Below are 26893 nucleotides of genomic sequence, written 5' to 3' on the forward strand. Positions count from 1 at the left end.
CCAGTCACTATCAACCTCCAAAATCAAATATGTCCTTCATCTATAAAAGGAGAGGATTGGACTAGATCCCTCCAGCATCTAAATCAATTATCTTAATTTGGGTGATCCGGGTGCATGTGTACAGAAGGGACAAATTTCAATCAGTGTAAACCCCCAGGTCAGGCACATGTATGAGCTGTGAGAAAGAGCTGTGAGTACCAGCCAAGACTGAAAGAACAACTCCTAGGCCTCCCTTATTAGTATCTAGAGGGTCCAGAGAGAAAGTGTATACTTAACATCTGAGAAAGCATAACAGCCAGGAAAACCAGCATAGATCAGCAATGAATGCCAGCATGGAGTACAGCTGAAGGAGACATAGAGCAGTCCTCCTAATGGACCATAGTAACCTGTTAGTTCCTGAATATCTCGTGGAAGCAACCCATCACAGAGGACCAGGACACCTGGGGCTGGACTTCCTGAAAATAACGGCACACACAATAACTGTTTGATATAATCAATGTAGGCTTTGGATAGTAGACTACCAAAGGGAGATGGTCTGGTCTATGCTAAGTTTTGAGGGAAGCCAAGGATTCTATATTGAGGAAACTAAGGTCCAGGGTAGGATGGTTACCTGCCCAAGGTTAGTGTCAGAGGTGGGAGGAGGGGAAAATAAATGTTTGCTAATTGAAAACAATTTTTTAAATTATAGTGAAAAGAAATATATGGCTTTAAAATATATGTTTAGAAATATTAGTTATAAGGAAAAAATTGGATGATAAAAGATTCTAATTTATTAACAATATAAAGTATATGAGATCTCCCACAGTGATTACCGAATTAGAATATAATATCCACTACTAGAATAAATCTGAATGTATAAAAAAGTAAATGTTTAAAGTAATATGTTAAGGCTCATTCCTTTTCAGAAAGGAATGAACTCCACAAAAAATCACAAGGTTCATTATACTTGATTCTTTCTGATTCTTTTGGCATGCTGCATTTCATCCAGGACATTTCTCACAGACTCTACACAAACTTCTCCCTTGTGATGTTTCTTAGAAGCCAAATCCCACACATGTTCAAAGTTCTCATCAGTAAGGTTGACACCAATATTCCGTAATATCCGGGCAATCTATAAAGATATCATTTTAAAATTAGGTCAAGTCTCATTTCAAAAAACAATATAAATAAAGTGTTAGTCCATGTCTATGCATAATAGAAAGACAGTAGGGACCAAGGTTGAGAGGCAAAATGGCTTTTGTTTAAGATGGTTTGGATTAATAGTCACTTAGAAATAATGAGAAGAGAGAAGAGAAAAAAGAAAAGGTGGAAGAGAAAAAGATAAGTAAAAGGAAAGATGTAGCATTATAAAGAAGGATGAGAAACCCGAGAAACAAAATAAAAAGTCAAAGGAGGCTTACAACTGTGAAAGCATTAGGGAAAAGGGGAACAGGGGGAAAACAGAAACTGGGAGCAAGGAAAAGGGCAAAAGAAGGGAGGACCAAAAGTTAGCAAAGGAAGGCAATCATGGGTAGTATCAAATCAACTTGAAACAAAACTGGAATGATAAAAGAATAGTTTTGGAAATCCTCTTTTTAAAAAAAGGACGATCATAAATCAGAGGAGAAAGGTCTGCCTTTCCAGAATAATGACAATACCCTACCTCATTTTCTGTTCATTCACACTCAACAAGAGATAAGTAAGGTCATTTTTGTTGTTCTTTAGTCATTCAGTCATGCCCAACTCTTTGTGACCCCATGGATCGTAGCACTCCAAGCCCTTCTATCCAGTGAATATTCTGAATTAATTTAAGTATTAACTGATTTGACCTCCTTGCTGTCCAATGGACTCTCCAAAGTCTTCTCCAGCACCACAATTCGAAAGCATTGACTCTGAGCGGCTGAGTTTTCCTTATATTCCAACTCTCATAGCCATACATTGCTATGTCATGCTGGTCAAAATAATGGAGTTGTTTAGAATTTGTATTCTATGTGCCAAGCTTCTATTAGGACCTTTCCCCTCATCAATGATGACCCATTCTAGACTTCTCTGTCTTTCAGGTGCCAGCCTATTATCTATAGTTGGTTGTTTGATAAATTCCATGGGACTAAAATGGATGCATACTTAAGTCTCAGCTTTCCTGCTCTTTAAGGGGCTGTTGTGGCACTATGGAAAAAGAGCTGGATTTGGAATCAGAGAACATGAAATAATAAGTAAAATAATGTCAAATGTGCAAAGAAAAGATCTAGAAGCCCTAAGTTTACAGGAAGTGGGGAGTAGGGTGTGGAGGAGATAGGAACTGGGTTATGTTTAAGATAGTTGGTGAGAAGGCCCAACATTTTCTCAAAAGAGGAAAAGAGGGACAGGAGATATCTACTGACAGATCCATGCTAAGTAATGGGTCCTTCGACCCCAATGGCATTCCAGAAATAAACTTCCAGAAATGTTAGTGGGAACTACCACAGGCCTAGAAGAAAAAGACCACAGACCATCCCCTCTGAGTCTTTTCCAATTTACGCTAAAAGCAATAAATCAGATTTCCCTTAAGGGACATCCAAATATGATTCCAAGGAGGAGTCTTTTAAAAATAAATTATAGCATCTGTTTATGATGCCTAAAATTCCTATAACCAGACAAATAGCCTCTCTTTCTACAATTAGGATCATTGATAAAGATTTGGAAAGGAACTTAGGGTCATCTAGTGTCCTCTTTTTATAAATAAAGGACGAGACCCTGTTAAAGGTTAAGAGAATTACACAAAGTGGCAGAACCAGGATTTGAACCCAACTTCTCTGATTCCACAGGGCAGGAGCAGTGTCACTGGAAAGTGACATTGACTCTTTTTAAGCATCCATGAAACTCTTTTTGTAACTAGAGGAAAAAGTTGAGCTCCATAGTGAATATATATGGGAAAAAATAAACGTTTCCTATCATAAGGTCAATTTGACAAACTTAGGAATTTTTCTCTGTCAGACAAGGAGGACCACATACCACAATAGCCATGACTTTGTGCCTGCCCAGTACAGGTGAAATGAAGCCATATACTGATGTTCCAGAAGGATCAGAGCTGGAACCGGCACTTCAAGAGCTTTTATCTTCTTCTGTTTTATTTAACTTTCATTTTTAGTTGTCCTGTTTTTGATGCATTTTAGCTATCTAGAGATCTAAGTGTATACAAATGACTTGTAAATATATACAGATGCATTTTACTTTTCTTTTTCCAGAACTGTGCTAAACCTTCCCGACCAAATTCAGGGTTATCCAAAAGCTTCTCTGCTTCAGGCATCCTAATTAATTTTGTAGCAGAAAACTTCAAGTTTTGCTTTTTAAGTCTAAAAAGGAAGATATAGATAGAATTAATATTTACTTGATCCTATGAAAAAAAAAACATACTGTACCTCATCTTTTGATCTGGCCTTAAAGAAGTCTCTTTCAAACACTCCCTTTTCACTGAAGATGGATGGGTGCAGCAATGTATAAGCAGTGCCTGAATCACCATAATTGATTCTATCAGTTATGCGACGAAAACGAGGGGCAGCGAGGTCAGACCGAATTGTTGGAACACCACACATGGGGATACCTACAAAATGAAAATTCATGAGAAAAGGAAACAAAAGTTCTCAAATTAGTAGAGGAAAAAAGCTCACATCAAGAAAGGAGGCAAATAATAGAGAATATTTGACTGAGGCTCATTCGTATTATAATAGATGAAATCCTATGGAAGTCTATTACAGACCTCTTGATCAAAAAGAAAAAAAGGAATAACAAGTTTAAGAAACAGATAACAAACTTAGCAAAGAAGTAAATAATAATGAGGAGGTGCTTTAGCTGTCTTGCCATACACTAGAATACTCTCTACTCAAAGAAGAGTAGTTAATAATTTCTTGATTTGTCTTAATTTCATTTAAAAAAAATGAGAAAGCCAAAGAGGGAATAGCTTTTCTGTAGCTGATGACTAATAAGGAAGACCTAGTTAATGAAGCAAAAACTCCTGGGATCACAGAATGAGGGAATGCCAGAGAAGGGAAGAGCCTAGATGACTCCCATCCAATCCAATCTGACCTGACCAAGAATCCCCTCTACAATATCACTGACAATTGGTCAGCCTTTGAAAGTGAAAAGAAATGGAGGGGGCAGAGCCAAGATGGTGGAATAAAAGCACAAACTTGTCGAGAGCTCTTGCTCCAATCACTTCCAATGCATGTAAAAAAAAATTACTCTAAATAAATTTTAGAGCTACAGAACCCACAAAATGACAGAGAGAAACAAATCTCCTACTGAAGGCAACCTGACAGGCCAACAGGAAGGATCTATAGCACCGAGCTGGGAGCCAAGAGCAGTCCCACTTAAGCCGTGTGGTTCTGGCCCCAGGATGGCCCCGACCAGCAGCAACCAGAGCAGATTTCAGGAGAGGGAATCACCAGCAACTGTGGTGGTTTCCAGACTTCTCAACCCATACAGGCCAAAGAGAAAGTAAAAGTTCAGTGGGGAACTCTGTTGGAACAGGGGGACAGAAGAGCCTGGTCGAGGCCCTGCCCCCAGGGTGAGAAGGGGTGGAGATGCAGCAGCCCTACTGCCTGGCTGCCTCCAGAACTCCTGGTCTGCAGATCATAGGGGGACCAAGCAACCACTCAGAGGGTAATCACTCTTGCTTTAACCTGCTTGGATCTAGATAGCGGTCTTGGGGGTAGTACTGGGGTGTGTGGCCAGTGTGCCAGAGCAGTGCCTGAATCACCAAATCAGCCCCAGCGATTTGGGACAAAGCTCTCTCCATTCTGGAAGCAGAGTTCTACCATGGCAAAGAGTCAAAAGTCAAGTAATTGACTGGCAAGATGAGCAAGCAGAGGAAACACAATCAGACCATAAATTCCTTTTTTGGAGACAAAAAGTATCAAAGCATGGAATTAGTGGAAGAGAAGGAAGTCAGAACTCCTGCATCAAAAGCTTCCAAGAAAAATATGAACTGACTATAGGCCATGGAGGACCTCCAAAAGGATTTTGAAAATCAAGTAAGAGAAGTGGGGGAAATATTGGGAAGAGAAATGAGAATGATACAAGACAATCATAAAAAGCAAATCAACAGCCTTCTAAAGGAGACTCAAAAGAAAAAATAATGAAGAAAATAACACCTTAAAAAATAAACTAACTCAAATGGCAAAAGAGGCCCAAAAAGCCAATGAGAAGAAGAATGCCTTAAAAAGCCGAATTTGCTAGATGGAAAAGGAATTTCAAAAACTCACTGAAGAGAATAATTCCTTCAAAATTAGATTGGAGCAACTGAAAGCTATAGACTTTATGAGAAATCAAGATACTAAAAAAAGAGATCCAAACAAATCAAAAAATAGAAGGCAATGTGAAATATCTCATTGGAAAAACCACTGACCTGGAAAATAGATCCAGGAGAGATCATTTTAAAATTAATGGACTACCTGAAAGCTATCATCAAAAAAAGAGTCTAGACACCATCTTTCAAGAAATTATCAAGCAAAATTGCCCTGATATTCTAGAACCAGAGGACAAAATAGACATTGAAAGAATTCACCAATCACCTCCTGAAAAAGATCCCAAAAAGAAATCTCCTAGGAATATTATAGCCAAATTCCAGAATTCCTAGGTCAAGGAGAAAATACTGCAAGCAGTCAAGAAGAAACAATTTGAGTATTGTGGAAACACCGTTAGGATAACACAAGACCTAGCAGCTTCTACATTAAGGGATCGAAGGACTTGGAATATGATATTTCAGAAGTCAAAGGAGCTAGGATTAAAAGCAAGAATCACCTACCCAGCAAAACTGAGTCTAATGCTTCAGGGGAAAATATGGTCATTCAATGAAATAGAGAATTTTCAAGCATTCTTGATGAAAAAAACAGAATTGAACAGAAAATTTGACTTTCAAATACAAGAAGAGAAGCATGAGAAGGCAAACAGGGAAAAGAAATCATAAGGAACTTATTAAAGTTGAACTATTTACATTCCTACATGGAAAAACAATAATTGTAGCTCATAAGTCTTTTCTCAGTATGAGGATAGTTGAAGGCAACATATATATATGTGTGTGTGTGTGTGTGTGTGTGTGTGTGTGTATACATAACTATATATGTATGTATAGGAGGGTGTATGTGTGTATAAATATATGTATGTGAGTATGTGCATATGTATGTGCATGTATACATAGACAGAGGGCACAGGATCAGTTGAATAGGAAGGGATAATATCTAAAAAATAAAATTAAGAAGTGAGAGAGGAATTTATTGGAAGAAGGAGAAAGGGGGAGATAGATTAGGGTAAATTATCTCATATAAAAGAGGTAAGAAAAAACTGTTACAATGAAGGGGAAGAGCAGGAAGGTGAAAGGGAATGGAACAACCTTACTCTCATTGAATTTGGCTTAAGGAGGGAATAACAAACACACTCAATTGGGTATCTTACCCTACAGGAAAATAGCAGGGAAAGGGATAAATGGGGGGATGATAGAAGGGAGGGCAGATTGGGAGAGAGGGTAGTTAGAAGAAAACACTTTTGAAAAAGGACAGTGTCAAAGGAGACAATAGAATAATTGGGGGACAGGATAGAATGAAGGGAAATATAGTTAGTCTGTCACAATATATCTACTATGGAAACATTTTGTGTAACTACATATGTAAAACCTATATTGAATTGCTTATCTTCCCAGTGGGGGTGGGTGAGGAAGGAAGAAGGGAAAGAATCTGGAAATCAAAGGTTTTTTTAAAAATGTTTTTAAAAATTGTTTTTTACATGTAACTGGTAAGATTTACAGGTACTATAGAAATCCATCTTTCCCTACTAGAAAGTTAGGGGACATAGGGGAGGATATAAGAGAGAACAGATCAGGGGAAGGGGTAGGATCTCTATTTTGGGGTGGGGGTAGGGGAAAGATGGGGAGAAAAATTTGTAACTCAAAATCTTGTAGAAATGAATGTTGAAAATTGAAAATAAATAGATAAACTGGGGAAAAAAAGAAGTGGAAACCTTGGAAGAAAGTGACCCTAAGAGTTTGGAGTGAATAAAAGGGGACCTCTTGGCATAGGCAGATGAGTTCCTTATTCTTTTAGAGTAGATATGGGGAATGCAGAGAAAGGATTGGAAGGATTCCATAGCCTTAAATTCCATAGGAGATCTGAGCTCTGGAGGGATGGCATACCCACAAGAAAATATTTCTGACTTCACAGCTACAAGAGATTCAGGTGAAGAAGAAGGAACTATATAAAGAGACTGAGCTGACTGGAAAAACATCTCGTTGGCTATGCTGATATACACTGGCTGTGCGACTCTGGGCAAATAACCTCCCAGTGCCCCAGACAATGATCTAGGCCTATAAATTAAAGAGTGGGTAGAAATCTGTGTTGGTAGAGTATGTATCCTGATTGAGAGTTCCCTTTACCAATGAAATCTAAGTCCTACCAAAAAAAAGGTATTTCACTGGCCAACAGCAATTTTTTAAAGGCATATTTAGAAAACTGAAGCAAAGATAGTCAAACTAAGGATGAATACAATATAGTAATACAATCCTTGGTCGAGTAGTGAAGGTCAGAATGAGCTGAGACTGGCAGTAAGCTTAAAGACAAGGAAGGGGCTTTTAACTATGTTTGGGGGTACAAGGAAGAGAACAGAAGGCTGGGGCTGCTGGAGGTGGATGGGGTGGCAAAAAGTAAAGGATGTTGGAAAGACAAGAGAGACAGTTAACATGGTGCAGCAAAAGGCTAGCCAGAAACTGCAAAGGATCTGGGTTTGAATCCTGGCACTGCTGCTTCTTTACTAGTGTGACCTTGGGCCAGGGTTCTTCACCTATAAAATGAGAGGGGCAGCTTGGATCCCTTTAATGAGCCTTGCAGTTCTTAATCTATGAACTACTCAGTACCTATTTTACTTGTATTTTCTCTACCAAGAAAAAATATTTTTAGACTAGAAGGATAGGACAAAAATGGTTGAGTGGACACTAAAGATAAGTGAAGAGATGATGAGAACACCTCACCATCCTCAAAGGGTTCAAGGCAACAGACCTGGATGATGAGATTTCTGAAGTGACTGCCAGCTGCCACAGGGCTAGAAGGGGTCAAGAGCCCAATTTTTAAAAGGTGGAAGAAGGTGGATTCTTCCAACTAGAGGCTGCTGAGCTCCACTTTGACTCTTGGCAAAATTCTAGAGCACTTTTTAAAGGAATGGTTTATGAGCACTTAGAGAGAAAAGCTGCGATCACTAAGAGAGCACAAGTTCAAGAATCTGAAGTCAGACTGACTCCATTTCCCTTTTTGTTGGGATTTTTAACAAGGAAATCAGGGCCAAGCCTGCATTTTAAAAGAAATTTGAGTCTTTATATTATCTTCATAAACTAGATGGAGATAAGGAGTCTGGATTAAGGAGTCAGGTAGATAAGAAACTTGTAGAGGAAAAGAGGAAGGGAAGGAAGAAGGAAGGAAGGGAGGGAGGGAAGGTGGGAAGGAAGGAAGGAAGAAAGGAAGGAAGGAAGGAAGAAAGGAAGGAAGGAAGGAAGGAAGGAAGGAAGGGAAGACGAGAGAGAGAAGAGGCAGAAGGAGGGAGGAGAGGAGGAAGGAAAAGAGGAAGAAGAGGAGGGGGGAGGAAAAATAGGAGGGAGTCATTGATCTACCAAAGCTTGATGATAGCAATGGTGATATGATTGAGTCTAGACCAATTGCCTTGGTCTAAAAAGTTAACTATTCTTAACCTACAGTGATATAACTAGGCAGGGCAAATAGGACTTTTTTCTGGGCCACTGACACTTAAAATGCCCTCTCCTGGTGGACCTCCAGCAAACTTTCCTCCTCTCCTCCAGGGTCTACCTGCCAAACTTCATGGCCCCTTGCCTGGTTCTCACTGCATCCTGGAGCAAAGACAGAAGATCACTGCTGTACCTTCTCCAATTACCACACCTCCCTGGCAGCCACCTACTTCTCTCCTCCACCTCCTTCCAGGAGGTGAGCAGATCAAGTGCATTTCAGAGGCATAAGCTGGGCTCTATGAGAGATAGGTCTCTTGCCCTGGGATGACTGAGCCTGAACATAAGTATCTTACCTGAAAGCCATCATGATACAATGAAAACGAAGAACAGTGAGCTCTGGAGATGGGGTCCTAGGCCTCCCTACACACCAGAAGAGCTTCCCCAATGCCTGATCTCACCCTGCTCCCTGCCCCAGTAGCAAGCCCCAAGGAGCAACCTGGAGCAAGGAATCTCACTTCCCCAGGCTTTTCTCTGGGATATGCTCTCCACCCCTGCCTTCTTCTCCCCCTACCTTGTACTTTCCCCAGGCATGGAAATTTGTAGTTAACCACTCTATGGATCTTCAAATATTATGTATGTTAATCTCTATTTAACACAGATAGGTTCAAGCTGAAGCAAAAAGTTCATTGTTCTTTCCTCCTCAGTGGAGAGATGAGAACCTCTCTCTCCCTACAAAGGTCCACTTCAACCCTCTGAAGATGCATGTAAGGGACAAAGGAATTATGGGGGTAGAAACCAGCAAAGACAGTGAAGGGCAAAAACAGTTGATGCTGGAGACCCCTGGGAGAGAAGTGTTCTAATACACTCTCAGGGGAGGTGGGAATGGATCAAACCATTATAGAAAATAATTTGAAATTCTGCAACAGTAATAACCATTTATGCCCTTTGACCCAGAAACTCCACTAATAATAATAGCAGACCTTTACAGCAGCACTTAAAGTTTTGCAAAACACTTTAAATATATTATATCACTTAATCTTCACAACAACCTTATGAGGTAGGTACTATTATCCCCAGTTTGCAGATGAGGAAACTGAGGATAAAAGAAGTTCTGTGACTTCCCCAGAATCACAAAACTACTACATATGTGAGGCAATATTCATTGTGACACCTAGAGGTCAAAAGCATGAAGCTCATATTCTGTGTCTTTCTGTCTTTGTGTTTCTGTCTCTGTCTTTCTCTGTCTCTTATATATATATATATTTGTATGTGTTTACACATATACAATCAGAGCAGAAATTTTTGTGATAGCAAAAAAAACATAAACAAAATGAGTATCATTATGAATGTCTTGAAATCTTATTTGGATCATAACAAATGTTGAATATAAGGAATTCAGAAAAACATAGGCGTGATATAATAGCCTAACAATAGCAGCAGCTAGAATTCATATAGCACTTTAAGATTTCCTAAAAGGACACATTCACTTATTTGATCCTCTCAACTATTCTGGGATGTAGGTGCTTTTATTGCCCCCATTTCACAGATAATTAAAATGAAGCACTGAAAGGTTAAGCAATTTGCCCAAGGCCGCACAGCTACTAACCATCTGAGGCTTCTTCTGCTCTATCCACTGTACCATCGGTTTCTTGTTCTGTTTTGTTTTGTTTGCTTTTTGGAGGGCAATTGGGGTTAAGTGACTTGCCCAAGGTCACACGGCTAGTTTTTTTTTTTTTGTGCGTGTGTGTTTGTGTGTGTGTGCGCGCGTTAAGTGTCTGAGGTCGGATTTGAACTCAGGTCCTCCTGACTCCAGGGCCGGTGCTGTATTCACTGTGCCACCTAGCCGCCCCTACCATCGTTTTCGATTGAGGAGAACTTGCTCCTTCCTGGGGCATCTAGTTCCACCTCCAGCTAGCTCTTACATCAAGCTTAAGCTTGCCTCTCTGCAGCTCCTCTTCCTCCCTTCTCCCTCCAATGCCATTATAATGGGCATATGAGCTGTTAAAGTGAAGTCAACAGAGCCAGGAACTCAATCTCCACAGCGACTACAGCGATATCATTTCAAGAGCAATTATAAAGCCCGACTTTGGCCTCAAAGATGAGGAAACACACTTCCATCCACTCAGGAGAGAGCTGGTAGGGGCTGAATGTGTGATGCTGCATACGCTTCCAGTTGCCATCACTGTGTCAATTGGCTTTTGAATGACTTATTGTGAATAATGTATCAGGAAACTGCAGGAGGAGGGAGCAAAGGGAAGAGGAATGAGGAAGAGGAGGAGGAGACTGAGGAAGGAGGAAGAGATGGAGAAGGGAGGAGGACAATACCCGATTGCAACTGGGAAGGAATCAAAGAAGATATTTAATCCTCCCTTTGCCAGAGTAATTGATGTCCACTCTATTCTTTAATTCTGGGATGGGTAAATACCTTTATTTACTAATTTAGTAAATACTAAATTACTAATTTAGTAAATACTGAAAATTCCACTAATCACGGTGGAAGTCAAATTTTTATAAAATGTTCATTTTGTGTAGCTACTGATTTGCCATTGCTTCAGCCTAGCTAAAATACAGGGAATATTTTTGTGATGTTCCCATGTGTTTCTTGCTTCTTTTTTTAAAAAAAAAAAAGGTCTAACATACTTACTCATTGAAGAAATGCCTCCTACAACTGAATTAATCTGAGAAGAAGATGTTTTATAATCAGCAAATACTTTATCTGTTGGTCGGGAGAGAGTCCGGGGAGTCTTCGCTGATGTCCCAGGCTCTTCTTGTACGATATCTTCAGGTTTGATCAGAGGAACAGCCTGGCCCTCTGATTCTGTGCCAGTAGCAAGGAGGCACTGAGGATCTTCTGACATTTTTTTCCCTTCAAGAAAGTAGCAGAAAATGTCTCCTGTGATCAGCACCAAGCATTTCCAGCTTCCATTCCTTAGAGTCACATGATGACATTTCCTACTTCTTGCTAAAGTCAGTCAGTCAGGTATTAAGGCTTACTATATACTGAGCTGTGGAAAAAAAAAAAAAAACAACCCTGCCCTCTACTCTTTATTTTCCTCGGGGGGTTTGAGGATGACTCTCCTTAACTTGCCCAGGCTGGAAGTACAATGGCCACTCATAGACCAGTCCCAATACTGACCAGATGAGCAGTTTTGGCTGGCTCCATTTTTCCAACCAGGGTCATCTGTGCCTCCTTATGCAGCCTGGTGGCCCTCCAATCCCAAGCTCACCGTATCTGTGCGGCACGTAGTGTGGACACCTAACCAGCATAGCCCACAGCAGCTCAGAGCTCCCAAATTCAAGTGATCCACCTTCCTCAGCCTCCACAGCTGCAGCAGGGACCACAGATGTGAGCCATCACTCTTGGCTAAGGAGCTTTCATTTAATGACATCATGTAAATAACTTGGTACACACCAAATATATAGAGAGTAGATGGAAGGTCATCTCAGAAGGGAAAGCGTTAGCAGCTGGAAACTAGGACTGACCTTCTATAGAAGGTATAGCCTCTCCATCCTGTCCAGGCTAGAAGTCAGGGGCTGCTCACAGACCCAATCCCATCACTGATTAGTACTGGAAACTTGGACCAAAGAGCAGGATTGTCTTTCTCTAGACAACCTAGCAGCCCCCTGTTTCCAGGGGCTCACCACATTGATGCTGTAATTAATGAGGATACCCAATAGCCATGGCCACTGCAGGTCAGAGCTCTGGCACTCAAGCCCTAGAAAAGGGGAGCACGGGCAAGCTCATCAAGGCTTTTTTATCCATTCAGTCAAATCGTTTTAAAAATCACATACCTCTGATGAGAATCTTTTCTTCAAATTCCTTAATGGGCATTTTGTCCTTCCAGTTCAGAAAATTGGTGAACTCTTGGTAGTTAATCCTGCCATCCTTATCCAGATCACAGTAATTAAACAGTTCATCTAGGAGCACCTCATCTAGTTCTAGGTTCATCTGAAAACAGGCTCTCTGGAGCTCTTCTTTGTCTATCAGCCCATCTCCATTCTGTTAGAAATGAGATAGAAAAGCAAAAGGTAGATCAAACCACCACCGCCTTGATCACCATCTTCCCTCAGCCCCTGTGGAAACAGCCCAACAGCCTGGATCCAGGAGCTTTTGGAATGGCAATGCTTCCAGGCTAGTGTCAAATGATTCATCATCAGAAAATAAGCGATTTTATTAGTAGAAATGACATGAGAGCAGAGGCATGAGCATCTACCTTGCTTCTGCCCCCTAACTAAGGACCATGAGACCTCTTCATCTGACTTGCAGCTAAAACCTTCCATATGCATTGCCTCTACCATCAGAATGGGAGTTGCTGGAGGACAGAGACTGTTTTAGTGTTTTATTTGTATCCCCGGCACTCAGAACTGCACTTCATACATAGTAAATGCTTAATAAATGCTTCATTCATTCATTCATTCATTCATACATACATACATAAATATAAAGCTACTCAGGAAATTCCAGTGGCTCCCTGTCACCCCCAGGAGCAAATTCAAAATGTTCTGCTTGGCCTTCAAAGCCCTTCATATCCTAGCCCCCTCCTACCTTTCCAGTTTCCTTACATCTTACTCCCCAACGTATACTCTTCAATCCAATGACACCAGCATCCCCGATGTTCCACAAACAAGACATTCCATCTCTTAGTTCCAGGCATTTTCTCTGTCCCCCACTCCCCCCCATGCCTGCAATTTATCTTCCTCCTCCACTCAGACTACTTATCTCTTTGGCTTCCTTTAAGTCCTAACCAAAATCCTACCATCTACAGAAAGCCTTCCCTAACCTCTCTTAATTCTAGTGTTTTCTCTCTTTTATTTCCTATTTATCCTTTTATATTTCTTTTTATAGTTATATTTATCCTATATATATATTCTATAAATATTTATATTTAGTTGTTTCTCCTATTGGATTGTAAGCTCCTTGAGAGCAGGGACTATCTTTTGCCTTTTTATATTCCCTTACTATTTGACACAGTGCCTGGAATAAAGTAAGCACTTGAGAAATGTTTTTCAATTTATGGATGGACATAGATAGCAATAAATGTGCACTATCATTTCCATCAGAGTTTTAGATTTAATCCATTCCTATGTATACTTTGTTCCTGAAGTAATCTTTGAAATTGAGCTAGATTTGAAGGAGGAGGAGAAAGTCCTTATTTTAGATGACATATCTAATTTTAGTTTGTTGCTAATTTTCAAAATGGCCAGCATCTAGTCTGTAATTTTATGTTCTCAAAATCACATATAAAAGGTTTTGTGTCAAGCAAGATTCTATACAAGCAAATTGGGTAGTTAGGTATTCTCTAACCACTAATTTATGAGAAAACAGAGTTGTATGTATGTAGATGTTCTTATAAAATCAGTTCCATCTAAATACTATGTATTAAACTATTACTAGAAAGCAGGCACATTAGTCTACAGTTGGTGGAATTATTCATTGATTCAACCATTTTTGAAGGCAATTTGGAATTATGTCCCAAAAGTTGCTAAATTGTCTATCTACTTTGATCCAGCAATGCTGCTACTAACCCTATATAAGAGGTAAAAAAAAAGTAAAGGACCCATGTGCACAAAAATACTTTTAGAAGAAGCTCTTTTTATAGTGGCAAAGGACTAGTAGCTAAGGGATTGTACATCAAATGGAGAAGAGCTGAACAATTTATGGTAAATGAGATACTAACTGCACCTCAAGAAATAACAAAAAAGATGGTTTCAGAGAAACCTGGGAAGAAGTCTATGAACTGATTCAGAGTAAAGTGAGAAAGAAACAGCAAAAAAATTAGATTAACAACAGCATTGTTCAGACAAAAAATTCTGAAAAACTTAAAGAACTCTAATTCAATGACCAAAAACATCAACAATAATAATAGCTAGCATTTATACAGTGCTTTATATAGTTTGAAGACTAATGATAAAGTAAGGTACCCACATCCTCACAGAGAGGCAATAAATTCAAGACATAAAATGAGACACACTTTTTTGGTTATGACCAATGCAAAATATTTGACTGCATTTTCACAAAGGGTTTTTCCTTTGTTTTTTGTTGTCATCATTGTTATTGTTTTTCTAATGGATGGAATGGAAAAGAAATACTCACTAATCAAAAAGAGAATAAAGAAATTTTAAAAGTTAAACTATTGCTATCTTTCATTCCAGTAGAGGTATAGAGCCTGAGACCTTGAAAGGATCCAAATGGTACCTGCAATAAAACAGGCAGTAGATAATTTTAAATAATAAAAAATAGGAAAAACAAATTTAAGCATTATATTTAACATTTGAAGGCAAGTAGGATGCCATTCTTACTTCCCATCAAGCTTTATAATATAGATAGCCCTACTTCCCTATTTCTTGGGTAAAGACAATGTATAAATCATCGTGTTTCTCCTTTTCCTCCCAGTTTCAGGTTGAATGACTGGTAGAACCTTAACTAAGAATTCTAATGCCTGAGGAAAAGTCAGCTGAGAGGAAAAAGAGTCTCTCTGGGTTATGAGAAGACCTTTGATTCTAAGAGATGTAAACCTCACTATTGATCTAAAGTAATCCTCATCCATGAAGGGTGTGACATGGGTCCCCAAGCCCAGCATGCATTTCTAGGAGGAAAAAGTAATTTGTCCCTCAGAACCCATGGCCCTAGACCCCTTCACCATGGCTGATAGCTCACAATCAACACTGGGGGTGGATGGCAAGGACTGAGACCGTAAACAAAGGGCACCAAGGTAGGTGGTCAGGTTCCAGGAGAGATGCCACAAAATCCTGTGGAGGGTGGCACATAACTTCCCCCAGATATCAGCAACCTGGAGCAAAGCTTTACTCACCCCATCCTAATTATGACTCTTATAAATGGTAAGTCTACAGAGTTTGCATTGAAATTTTTTACCTGAGTCATTTAGTTGTTCTTCTACATCACTTAAATTCATAAATAATTCCTTAACTCCCTACTTAGACCTGCCTACATTTTCTAGTTTGGAAAAAAAATCTAGTTTCTGGGATTCTTTATGACATCTCCACAAGACTGATTTACATGCCAATCCATCACACCACTGACCTTGTCAAAATGGCGGAAGGCTGCCAGCAAAGTGTCAAAGTTGCGATAGTTCACTTTCTTCAGATGCTGACGAACTGCCGCAAAAACGGCCCGTTCCCTATCCTTGCCACGGAGGTACTGACCTGGTAGTCTGTTGTAAATGAGGTCTCCCGCTCCTGTTGGAATGCAACCACAGCAACTTGGGTTTGTGTCAAATATATAGCATGTATATGTTTGAATAATAACAATGATAACAATGGTAATGATAATAATAAATCAACCTCTTTAGAAAAAAATCTAAATCTAGACACTTAAAATAATTTAAACCAACAAATTAAAAATAGTTACTTATAGACGTGTGTCTGACAAAGCCAGTTATTTTGCACTGTTTTACTGATTAAGAAGAAATTACTTTCTCAAAATCAATTTTGTATCTTATTTTAAAAATTCATAGTTTGATATTCTATCTTCAATTATCTTCAGTTTCAAATACCATTATCAATTATCTTCAGTTTTTTCAGTGGGAGTTCCCTACCTCCAATAAAATGCATTTTCAATTAAGCAGTTGGGTTGAATGGAACAGAAATATAGACTTTGGGGAAGTTCAGAGTTTAGTTTAAACTTTTTGTTTTACAGATAAGGAACCTAAGGCCAAAGAGACTATGATGTGGCCAGTGTTGGCAGAGTCTATACCTGAATCCAGGTCCCATGACTACACTTCACCAAGAAGTTTTTTGCTGACAAATTGGCTATTTAATGTGTAAAATAGAATTAACTCCACCAAGTTGCTCATTTTTAGTGACCAGGTTGATTATCTTCCTCTTTAAAAAAAGCTTTATTCTTTTCAGTATTAAGAAGATTCCTGGGGTGGCTAGGTGGCACAGTGAATGGAGCACTAGCCCTGGGGTCAGGAGGACCTGAGTTCAAATTTGGCCTTAGATACTTAACACAAAATTAGCCATGTGACCTTGGGCAAGTCACTTAACCCCAATTGCCCTACCTTCCCCCCTCCAAAAAGCAAAAAAAAAGGTACCTATCATTTATTTTTATGATTAAGGAAGTCTTTAGGGCAGCTAGGTGGCTCAGTGGATAGTGCACTGAGTTTGAAATCAAGAAAACTTAACTTCATGAGCTCAAATCTGGCCTCAGACACTTGCTAGCTGCATTACCCTGGGTAAGTCACTTAACTTTATTTGCCTCAGTTTCTAATCTGTAAAATGAGCTGGAGAGGGAAATGTCAAACCACTCTAGTACCTTTCCCAAGAAAATTCCAAATGGGGTCACAGAGAGTCAGACACGACTAAAGAATAACAAAGGAAGTCCTTAATGTTTCAACAATTGGAAGATGAATAGATTTTAAGCATCTGTTCACAGGTTTATGGGCAGAGCTAATTTTTGCATTTTGTAACTCACCCATCATTTTAGTATACTAAGAACACCTAAAAAGGCCAGAAGCCCTCAGTTAAGGAAATAAACTACTGGGGTGAAAACAGAATTGTCAGTTCCGGTATGGATTAGCAACAAGTGAAAGAGATAGTATACCACAATTGTTCATATATTATCCAAACTCAGCAAAAGTCTATCGAATTGATGATATACAATTTCAAGTCTAATATATCTCAATTTTTTTCCTTAAGGCACTTAGTATTCAGGGTGTTTCAAACTCAAACTAAGGTTAAATACCTGGAGAATGTGTGTGCTCAAAATAAAAAGATAAGATAGGCTGGTCACATGGTGAGAGTGAATGGCCCTCCTGGTCTGCTGGACATCCTCAAGATACCAAAAGGATGTGAAGAAATCTCCCAGCATGTTGAGTAGATCCCCTCTAGTGGATTTGTTGGAGGATGTGGACCAGGACATCACAAGATGTGCAGGCCTAGAAAAGTTCTGACCTAACCTTAAATCTCTCTCACCAGCCTCCACCCACCTGACAAAGTGATCTTTGTAAAGCACAGGTCTGCCCATGTCACCCTCACCCCATTTAATAAACTCCAATGGCTCCCCATCACCTCCAGGGTTAAAAATAAAATCCCCTGTCATTCAAACCTTCATAACCTGATCCCTTCCTATCTTTCCAGCCTTCCTATACCTTACTCCCCTTCACATACTCTTCAATTCGATGACATCGGTATCCTTGCTATTCCTACAAGATACTGACTGTAGATCTCCTAACCGTAGATCTTCACCGGCTGTCCCCCATGCCTGGAATACCTTCCCTCCTCATCTCCACCTCTTGGCTTCCCTGACTTCCTTCAAACGTCAGCTAAAATCCCACCTTTCCAGATTCCCTTTAATGCTAGTGCCTCCCCTCTATTAATTATTTCCAATTTATCCTATATATATCTTGTTTCCACTAGTAGACTGTGAGCCCCTTGAGGACAGGGACTGTCTTTTACCTTTTTTCATATGAAATATATATTTTATTATATACATAATATATAATATTTATATTTAATAATATATTTTATTATATACATAATAAAATAATCTACTATAGTGTTGGATTAAGAATGGAGACTAGACCCTGTGATTTGATTGGTCTAAGGAACTCCAGATGTGGCCACTTTCTCTTCTAATGTAGGTTAATGCCTTCACAGCAGTAAATAATACTGGAATATTATGCAAGAGGTTGAGTGATTTGTGTAGTCAAAGAGCCAGTATACATGAAAGGTGGGACTTAATCCTGGTTCCAAGGCCAGCTCTCTATTCATAATGACCCACTGACCTCTCATGACTTGGAGATTACTCTCAACTATTCGTTCATTCATTATACTACTTAAATCCAAATCAAGAAGCATTTATTAAGTAACTACTCTCTGCCAGGTACTTTGCTAGGGGCAGGGTATACCAAGAAAAAAAATGAATGTATTATTATTATTTTTCTTTTGGTTGGGAAGACATATTTTATATAAGAAGGTTGTATTTGTTCTATAAGATCTAACTTTTTTTTTAAGTTTAAAGAGACACACTACCAGGAAATAAAGCTTTTCTTTCTTCAAATAAAATGACACAAAATGAATGTTTCTTTTCTTCACTTTGTTTTGTTTCATTAACAAAAGCACAACCTTGTGATTTATTAATTTTTTAACATGGCACTTGTTAAGAAAGGCAATTATTTAATTGAAATCCATTATTTTTTACACTTTGGAAGAAAGCTGTATACTTACCATAATCATCAGGACGCAAAAATATTCCAAATGTATGGTTTGGTGGAACATTCATTGTTTCTGCAATGCTATCAATGAAAACAAATGTTGTCATTAAAATATGCATCACATAGCACCCCTGAAATTTTAAAAATCCTTGCATACATTGTTAGAGGATTTATAGGTGAAATGTAGGCAAGAATCCCAAAGGGTAAGGCACTGAGGAATTTCTATCTCCATTGGGAGATTGAAGGAGACAATGCTCACAGAACATTAGTAATGATGAGGAGGAAGATGGCAATAAAAATAACAATAATTCTGAGAAGGTTGATTTCATCATAGTTCATTTGGTTGAACCAGAAGAGATAGGCTAATGGAAAAAAATGTCAATGCTTTGATAGATCTTGAATTTATCAAATGAGATGGTGTACGTAAAGTGCCTTACAAACCCTTAACACATAACACAAGTCTGAGCTGTTATTGTTCTTGTAATCTCATTTTCTCATTTAATTCCAGGGAATTTGGTTTCAAAAACAAACTTCCGGGGCAGATCCCTATCCTGCTATTATTCTTTAATGTTAAACATAGAATTATTTTCTTTTTCTTGTTTAAAGTAAAGAAAGCAAATTTAACATTCATACTAAGTCCTGTCCCAGGGTCATCTCTATCTGAACTCAATCAAGGTAGGTGAAAAGAATAAAATTATCATGCTTCACAATTATGTAAATAGTGCTTTGCAATTTATAAAGAATTTGTACATATATTATCTCATTTGATAAGTTATGTCTGCCAAACATCAAAGTTGCTTTTTCTTTTAACAGCCTATCTCAACTCCTCGAACCTTGATGAAAAAAATGAAGATTAAGTAGATCTGCTTAAACTGGAACTTGTTCTCATGTGTCTGTTGCTGTAATTATGAAGTACTACAGTATCCCAGGTTTTAAAAAACAAAAAGCCAAAAATTCTAAACAGATCCCATTTAGTATATTCAATATATTATATTTGAGATATATTATATTTAATTCTATTTATATATCAAATGTTATATATCTAAATATATTATACTGTATATATTATATGTATTTAGTTTAGATAATATATGCAAATTGGGGGTCTTGGAAATGGTTTGGATTTTGTTTTGAGACTAGGCCTCCCCATCTCATTCTAGCAGGTAATGGAATCAATGACTATCCATGGGCATGGAAGCTTTGATCTGCTCTGATTCTGACCTGGGCTGGTCCATCTCTCCTTAGGCAACTTGTGATACCCAGGACTCACCATAATGGTGGTGATCTTAATGAGAACACTTAATTAGACTTAGCTACTGAAGTTCAAGACTCCATACAAGTAATCCACCAGCCCTAGTCTTCCAGTGGCAAGGAGTAGTGCTTATGGCCAGCTGCAAGATGACTTCTTATATAAACCATCACTTTTGGGGTCAACAAAGCATTAAAATGTGACTCGTGATCAAAATTTAAAGATTCTTCTCAAATTTAACAGAAAGACATATTTATGATATATTTAAAAAGAAAATATATTTTAAAAGAAAATCAGTGCTGAGCATAGCATTTTTTCTAAAACAGTGGGGAAAAAATGTATTAGTTGGAAGCTGTATCTTTAACTTACGGATCCCAGACTTTTCCAAGTTTGTGTTGAAACTTTTCATTGAAATCATCAGCTCTTTTGGAAACTATTTTACTGCCTTTTTTCCTGTAAAATCAGAAAAAAAATAGATATTCCTGTTGCCAAAGTCCATATAGCTTCCACCTATGCATATGGTAAAGAATATAATAGTACATTTTGGGCATAAGGGAGATATCTAATTTCAAAAGCAACACCACATTAAAAAGAAAACATTTGTTCATTTTAGCATTTATTTCTATGCAAATTTTAAATTTACTTTTAGAAATTTGACCTTTGTTATTCCCCAGTTGATAAATGGTCAAAGGACATGAACAGGCAGCTTTTGGACAAAGAAATCAAAGCTATATATAGTAATATAAAATGCTCTAAATCATTATTGATTAAAGAAATTCAAATTAAAACAACTTTAAGTATCTCATACCTATCAGACTGGCTAAAATGATAGAAGGGGAAAATGACAAAGGTTAGAAAGGATATGGGAAAATTGGCACACTAATATACCATTGGTGGAACTATGAACTGATCCAACCATTTTGGAGAATAATCTGGAATTATGCCCAAAAGTTATAAAATCGTGTATACCCTCTGACCTAGCAATACCATTATTAGATCTGTTTCCCACGGTGATCAAGGAAAAAGAAAAAAAAAACCCTATGTGTTCTAAAATATTTATAGCAGCTGTCTTTGTTTGGAAATTGAGGGGATGCCCCTCAACTGAAGAAGGGCTGAACAAGTTGTAAAATATGATTGTGGTGTAATACTTCTGTACTGTAAGAAATAATGAGCATGTTGATTTTAGAAAAACAGGGCAAGACAGCAAGAAATAAATGAGGAGAGACATGAGCAGAAACAAAAGAACACTGTATACAGTAATAGCAATATTGTTCAAAGAATAACTGTAAATGACTAAGCTATTCTGAGTATTATAAATATTCACATGAGCTCCAAAGGACCTGTGAAGAAAGATGCTATCTATCTCCAAAGAAAGAACTGATCAACTGAAGTATGTATAATATGGTTTTATGTGTATGTATGCATGTGTGTGTGTGTGTGTGTGTGTGTGTGTGTGTGTGTGTGTAATGGTGGCCTTCTCTAGTGTGGGGCAGGGAAAAAGAGAGAGGGAAAAAGTTCTGAACGTAAGATATAACAAAAAAATTAAATTAAAAAAGCATTTTTAATCTGACATTTGCTGGGACATTGTGATAAGCTACAGCATGATTACTTAATAGAATAACATTGTTTTATCATTAGATTTTTTTAAATGCAACAGATATTTGAAGCCATGGTTCGCTCAAAAATAAAATATGTGTACAGTTCCTGTCCTACACAGATATTGCCAAGTTGAACAAGTTTCTGGGGAAGAGTGACACTCTGTGGAGAAACAAAAGAATAGACCAAAATATAAATTAATTCAACTCCTCCATTTCTTGTTCTGCTTCCTAATTGTTGTGTTCCATGATGTTATTCTGAGTTCTCACATACAGCAGCATCATAAAATCTGAGATTCAGAAGGGCCCTCAGGGACAACCTATTCCAATTCATTTCTGACCAAGAATTCCCCTGCTACATCCCTCGGAAGCAGCCTTCCAGACTCTGGATAAAGACCTCCAAGGATGAAAGATCCCATTCTCTTCCAGGGAAACTCATTCCACTTTGGGGACACTCTTGTTATATAATTTATCTTTCCTAAATCTGCCTCTATCACTTTGCACTTCAAACTCTATTCTCGGTAGTTCAACAGAGTAAATCTAATCCCACTTCCATATCACAGCTTTGCAAAAATCTGAAGACAGAGCATATCCCCACCCCTTGAGAATTCTTTTCACCAGGCTAACCATCCTCAGTTTCTTCAGTGAATCTTTGTGTGTTTCCAGTCCTTTTACCAGTTTGATCTACCTCTTCAGAATACATTACAGCCTATGATGTTCTTCCTAAAACACAGACATCAGAATTGAACCCAGTATCCCAGATGTGTTCTCATTAGTACAGTACACAGTGGGAGTGTGGCCTCTGTCATTTTTGCAGTAAGAACTATTTTTCTAATTCTTAAGTATCATTTCTGTGTTTTCCACTTATGTGACTAATCAGAATTTTCTAGCATCATTTATTGTTCAACCAAGTAGAATTTTTTCAACTTCATATTTTTCCTCCTTACACACCACTATCTGAATTTGTTTTTAAATATTTTCCATATTAGTGGATGGAATGTGTGGAGGAGATGGGAGAAACAACAACATTTTGAGTCAGTTCATCTACTGTTTCCAGAAGCTGAAAAAGAAAAGGGGGGAAAGTTGTTACATAACACGAGGACTCTCTCAAGATGTTCCAACAACAAACGATATGTGGAAAAGATTTTATCTACAATATTGAATGGGAGCCAGGGGATTTCCCTATGGAATTTTTTTGTATCACTGAATCAATGATTATAAAAATTATGTTTTTAGAACTCCATATCATGCACGAGCTGTGGCCTCTCAGTGCAGCCAAGGAGAGCATTAACTGATCTGGCAGCCCTTTCACACTGAGACTTACATTGTTTGCTATCTCCTAAAACCCCTCAATCTTGTTTACAGGGAACTGTTGTCTAGCCGCAATACCCTCACTGTGTACTTAGTAAAGCAGAAGTTCTGAACACAAGCAAAGAACTTAATATTTACTTCTATTAAACCTCATCTTATTCACTTTAGCTCATCATGCCAGGTTACCAACTCTTTTGGGACCCAGACTCTATCATCCAAAGTACCATCTACCCCTCCCAGCTCTGTTTCATGTGTAAATTTGACAAGCATGCTTCGTATGGCTTCATCTGAGTCACTGACAAAAATGATGAGCACAGGGGCCAAAGCCAGATCCCCAGGACACTCCACTCTCTGCTGTAAATAATATCAAAACAAAAACAGATCTTGCCATTTATGTTTCACGCCTCTGACAGAGGAAAGGTGGCAACTCAGCTGAACTCTCCCAATATTCCCCTCCAAACAACTTTAAAATAATGCCTCAAATAAAATTCTGAAGCAGCAGAATCAACAACAGGTAAAAGAGATTTTTTTCCACCCTGTGACAACTTAGGAGGTTGGCAGGAGAAGTCTGTGACATCAGGACAGTGGTCTGTTCAGAGCACATACAGCGGCAGGACCAGGGACAGACTTGGAAGGCAGCAGCAGCAGCAGTTTTGGGAGATCTTAGTCCAAAGATGGTCAGAAAAAGATTACAGAGGACTCTTTGCTGGCATTGGGTGCAACTGGCTCTGACTGGCAACTCTACTGCCCATGCACAGTTCTGGGTCACAATTCCAGGTCAGAGAGGAGTGCTGGTCACAAGGAAGAAGTGGACCTGGTCACATTTTCAAAGATAAGAGGAGCATCAAAGGTTGTGGCTACAAAGGAGCAGGGGTTTCTTTGGTAAAGACCAGAGCACAGATGAAAGCAGTGACCATGGCTCTCCCCACATCACACCACATAAAAAGCACTGAAAACTTGCGAACCCTCAGAACTTTCTCTGAAAACAGCAGCACAAAAAGGCCTGAATCTTGGGGTGGTGCCTCCGCACACGAAGCTGAGCAGAGTCCAACTTTAACATAAAGTTCAAAGTCAAGAAATAGATTGGGAAAATGAATGCACAGCCAAAAAAAAAAAACTTGACCATAAAAAGCTCCTACACTGTCAGGGAAGACCAAGACACAAATTCAGAAGAAGACAACATGAAAACAGATACAAATAAAATATCAAAGAAAAATGCTAATTGAATTCAAGCCCACAAAGAATTTCTGGAAGAGTTAAAGGAAAATATAAGAGTGGTAGAGTAAAAATTGTGAAAGGGAATGAGAATGATGCAAGAAAATTATGAAAGAGGATTAACAACTTGGTAAAAGAGGCACAAAAAAAATAGTAAAGAAAATTACACTTTGAAAAACAAAGTTGGATGAATGGCAAAAGGTAAAAAAATTCACTAACTAGACAGACTAGGCAAAATGGAAAAGGAGGTACAAAAACTCACGGAAGAAAAGAATTCTTTAAAAAGCAGAATTGGCCAAAAGGAAAAAGAGGTATAAAAACTCACTAAGGAAAATAACTTCTAGGCTTTTTCCTGGGTGGGGTTTGCTGAGTCAGATACATTAGCAGGAAACCAAGCAGTAGCCTCTCTACCTCTAGGGACGTAACCCAGACCCCCAGAGCTCAAGTCATGGCCGCTGCCTGTCTTCACCACCTGCCGTGAAACTTCATCAACTTGCCCACCACCATGCCTAAGATGATGAACATTTGGGGGACCACCATGGATTCCAAGTTGGAGTTTGCCATCTAACGGAACACCACTGGAATGCAACTCTTTGACCAGGTCGTGAAGACCATTGGCCTGAGAGAGGTCTGGTTCTTTGGCCTGCACTACCAAGATACCAAGGGTTTCTCCACATGGCAGAAACTCAGCAAAAAGATGATGGCCTAGGATGTGTGGAAGGAGAGACCCCTGCTCTTCAAATTCTGGGCCAAGTTTTACCCTCAGGATGTGTTTGAGGAGCTGATTCAGGAAATCATCCAGCACCTTTTCTTCCTGCAAGTGAAAGAGGTCCTCCTTAATAGTGACACCTACTGCCCTTTGGAGACTGCCATCTTGCTGGCCTCCTATGCAGTCCAGTCCAAGTATGGTGACTTCAACAAGGAGGTGAACAAGGGCAGCTACTTGGCTGGGGACAAGCTGCTGCCCCAGAGAGTCTTTGAGCAGCACAAACTGAACAAAGGCCAGTGGGAGGCGAGGGAGAAGGAGGAGCTGATGGAAAAACTGAGGCAGATTGAGGAACAGACCAAGAAAGCTGAGCTAGAATTGGAAAGCTCTGAAACTGGAAGAGGAGCAGAACTGAGCCCACAATGAGACTTAAAAGCTGGCCAAGGAGCGGTGGGAGGCTGAGGAGGCCAAAGAGGCCCTGCTTTGGACCTCTCAGGACCAAAAGAAGACCCAGGAGCAGCTGGCTTCCAAAATGGCAGAGCTGATGGCCTGGATCAGCCAGTTGAAGATGGCCCAGCAGAAGAGGGATAGTGAGGCTGTGGAATGGCAGCAGACGGTCCAAATGGTCCAGAAGGACCTGGAGAAGACCCGGGCTGAGCTGAAGAATGCCATGAGCACCCCTCATGAGAATGAGCGAGATGATGAGCAGGACAAGAATGTGGCTGAAGCCAGTGCTGAGCTGCGGGCTGAGGCCTCCACTAAGGACTGCAGTGAGAAAGAGCGGACCACTGAGGCCGAGAAGAATGAGCAGGTCCAGAAACACCTGGAGGCCCTGACCTCGGACCTGGCCAATGCCCGAGATGAGGCCAAGAAGACAGCCAAGGACATGATTCACACAGAGAACATGTGTCTGAGGTGTAACAAATATAAGATCCTGTGTCAGATCCACCACAGCAACACCAAGCGGAGAATTGAATGTGAGTCTGTGTAATCCTTTGGTTCCTGTTCCCCCCTCCCAACCGTCTCTGACCTCTCCCACCCCTGCCTTTGCCCTTTCTGAACAACCAACCAAGCCATCCAGGGATCCCAGAGCACCCTCCTCCATCCACAGGAGAGGGAGAGGGAGAGAAATTTGAACCCTTTACTTCCCTCTCCCTTGCCCTCAGTTGCCAACTTGGTCCAGGTCCTGACTTGCCTTCTCCAGAGGCTTCATTCTGATTCTTGTCCCCCATGGTTCACTGCTGGGCTTGCCCCTTTCCCCTTCTTCCCAGAGAGTCCCAGCCACAGGGCACAGTGTTTAGGCATATGTGGATCTTCTCCAAGTTCCTGTGGCTCAGTGCAGGGCAGGAGAAGAGTTAGGGGAAGAGAATAGGGAACTACTCCAAAGACCAGAGAGAGACATTCCCCAAACCTGCTTTACCCAGAATCTTTTGGGCCACAAGGAAAGGAGAAAATGGCCTGGTGGGGAGAGAAATTGGGCCATTCCTGATTTACCTTCCCAGACCCCAGCCCAGTTAGTTGGATTTGGCAACGGAGAACCCTGGGAGAGAGAGAGGGAGGGAGGGAGAAGGAAAGATCCAAGAAAGACACTAAAAAAACATTTTAAGTCTTGGCTGCCCAGCACCCCCAAGCAAAACAGTGCCTTATAGGAGCTGTTTGGATGCTTTATGGGACTGTTAAGGAGGCCTTCTGATTGACCATATGTGCCTTAGGGGCTGTCCTTTCTTTTCCCTGACATGGGCCCGCCCCTCCCTGCCTTCCTTCCCAGCAAGACTGAACAGAAAGTCCAGGGTAATAGCCCACAGCTCCCTGAACTAGAGAAGGGGCCACCCAGCTCTCTCCTGGGTCTGTGGCATCCACCATATCCTAAAGGCCTGAGCAGACAAGGGACTCCCACCAAACAGTCCCTCCTTCCCTCTGTATGCTGTGTGTGGGAGGAGATTAATTGAATGTTACCACTCCATA

The 26893-nt window shown here is 39.7% G+C and overlaps 1 protein-coding gene and 1 pseudogene across 1 annotated transcript in view; one reads left to right on the plus strand and one right to left on the minus strand.

The window, feature by feature from the left end:
- Positions 1-525: 525 nt before the first annotated feature.
- Positions 526-26893, minus strand: part of EFHB (EF-hand domain family member B) — a 46706-nt gene continuing 20338 nt past the window's right edge. The window contains exons 7-13 of the mRNA XM_069088246.1: positions 20471-20554; positions 18866-18933; positions 15720-15874; positions 12470-12677; positions 11322-11543; positions 3378-3559; positions 526-1111 (exon numbers count right to left, since the gene is read on the minus strand). Coding sequence (XP_068944347.1) covers positions 941-1111; positions 3378-3559; positions 11322-11543; positions 12470-12677; positions 15720-15874; positions 18866-18933; positions 20471-20554 — 1090 coding nt within the window. The 3' untranslated portion in view covers positions 526-940. The remainder of the gene's footprint in view (positions 1112-3377; positions 3560-11321; positions 11544-12469; positions 12678-15719; positions 15875-18865; positions 18934-20470; positions 20555-26893) is intronic.
- Positions 24728-25919, plus strand: LOC138161456 (moesin pseudogene; annotated as a pseudogene).

Source organism: Petaurus breviceps, unplaced genomic scaffold (assembly GCF_028583685.1).
Source record: "Petaurus breviceps papuanus isolate PSGF00001 unplaced genomic scaffold, PetGlider_PUasm1.0 185, whole genome shotgun sequence".
In the NCBI taxonomy this organism is placed as follows: Eukaryota; Metazoa; Chordata; class Mammalia; order Diprotodontia; family Petauridae; genus Petaurus; species Petaurus breviceps.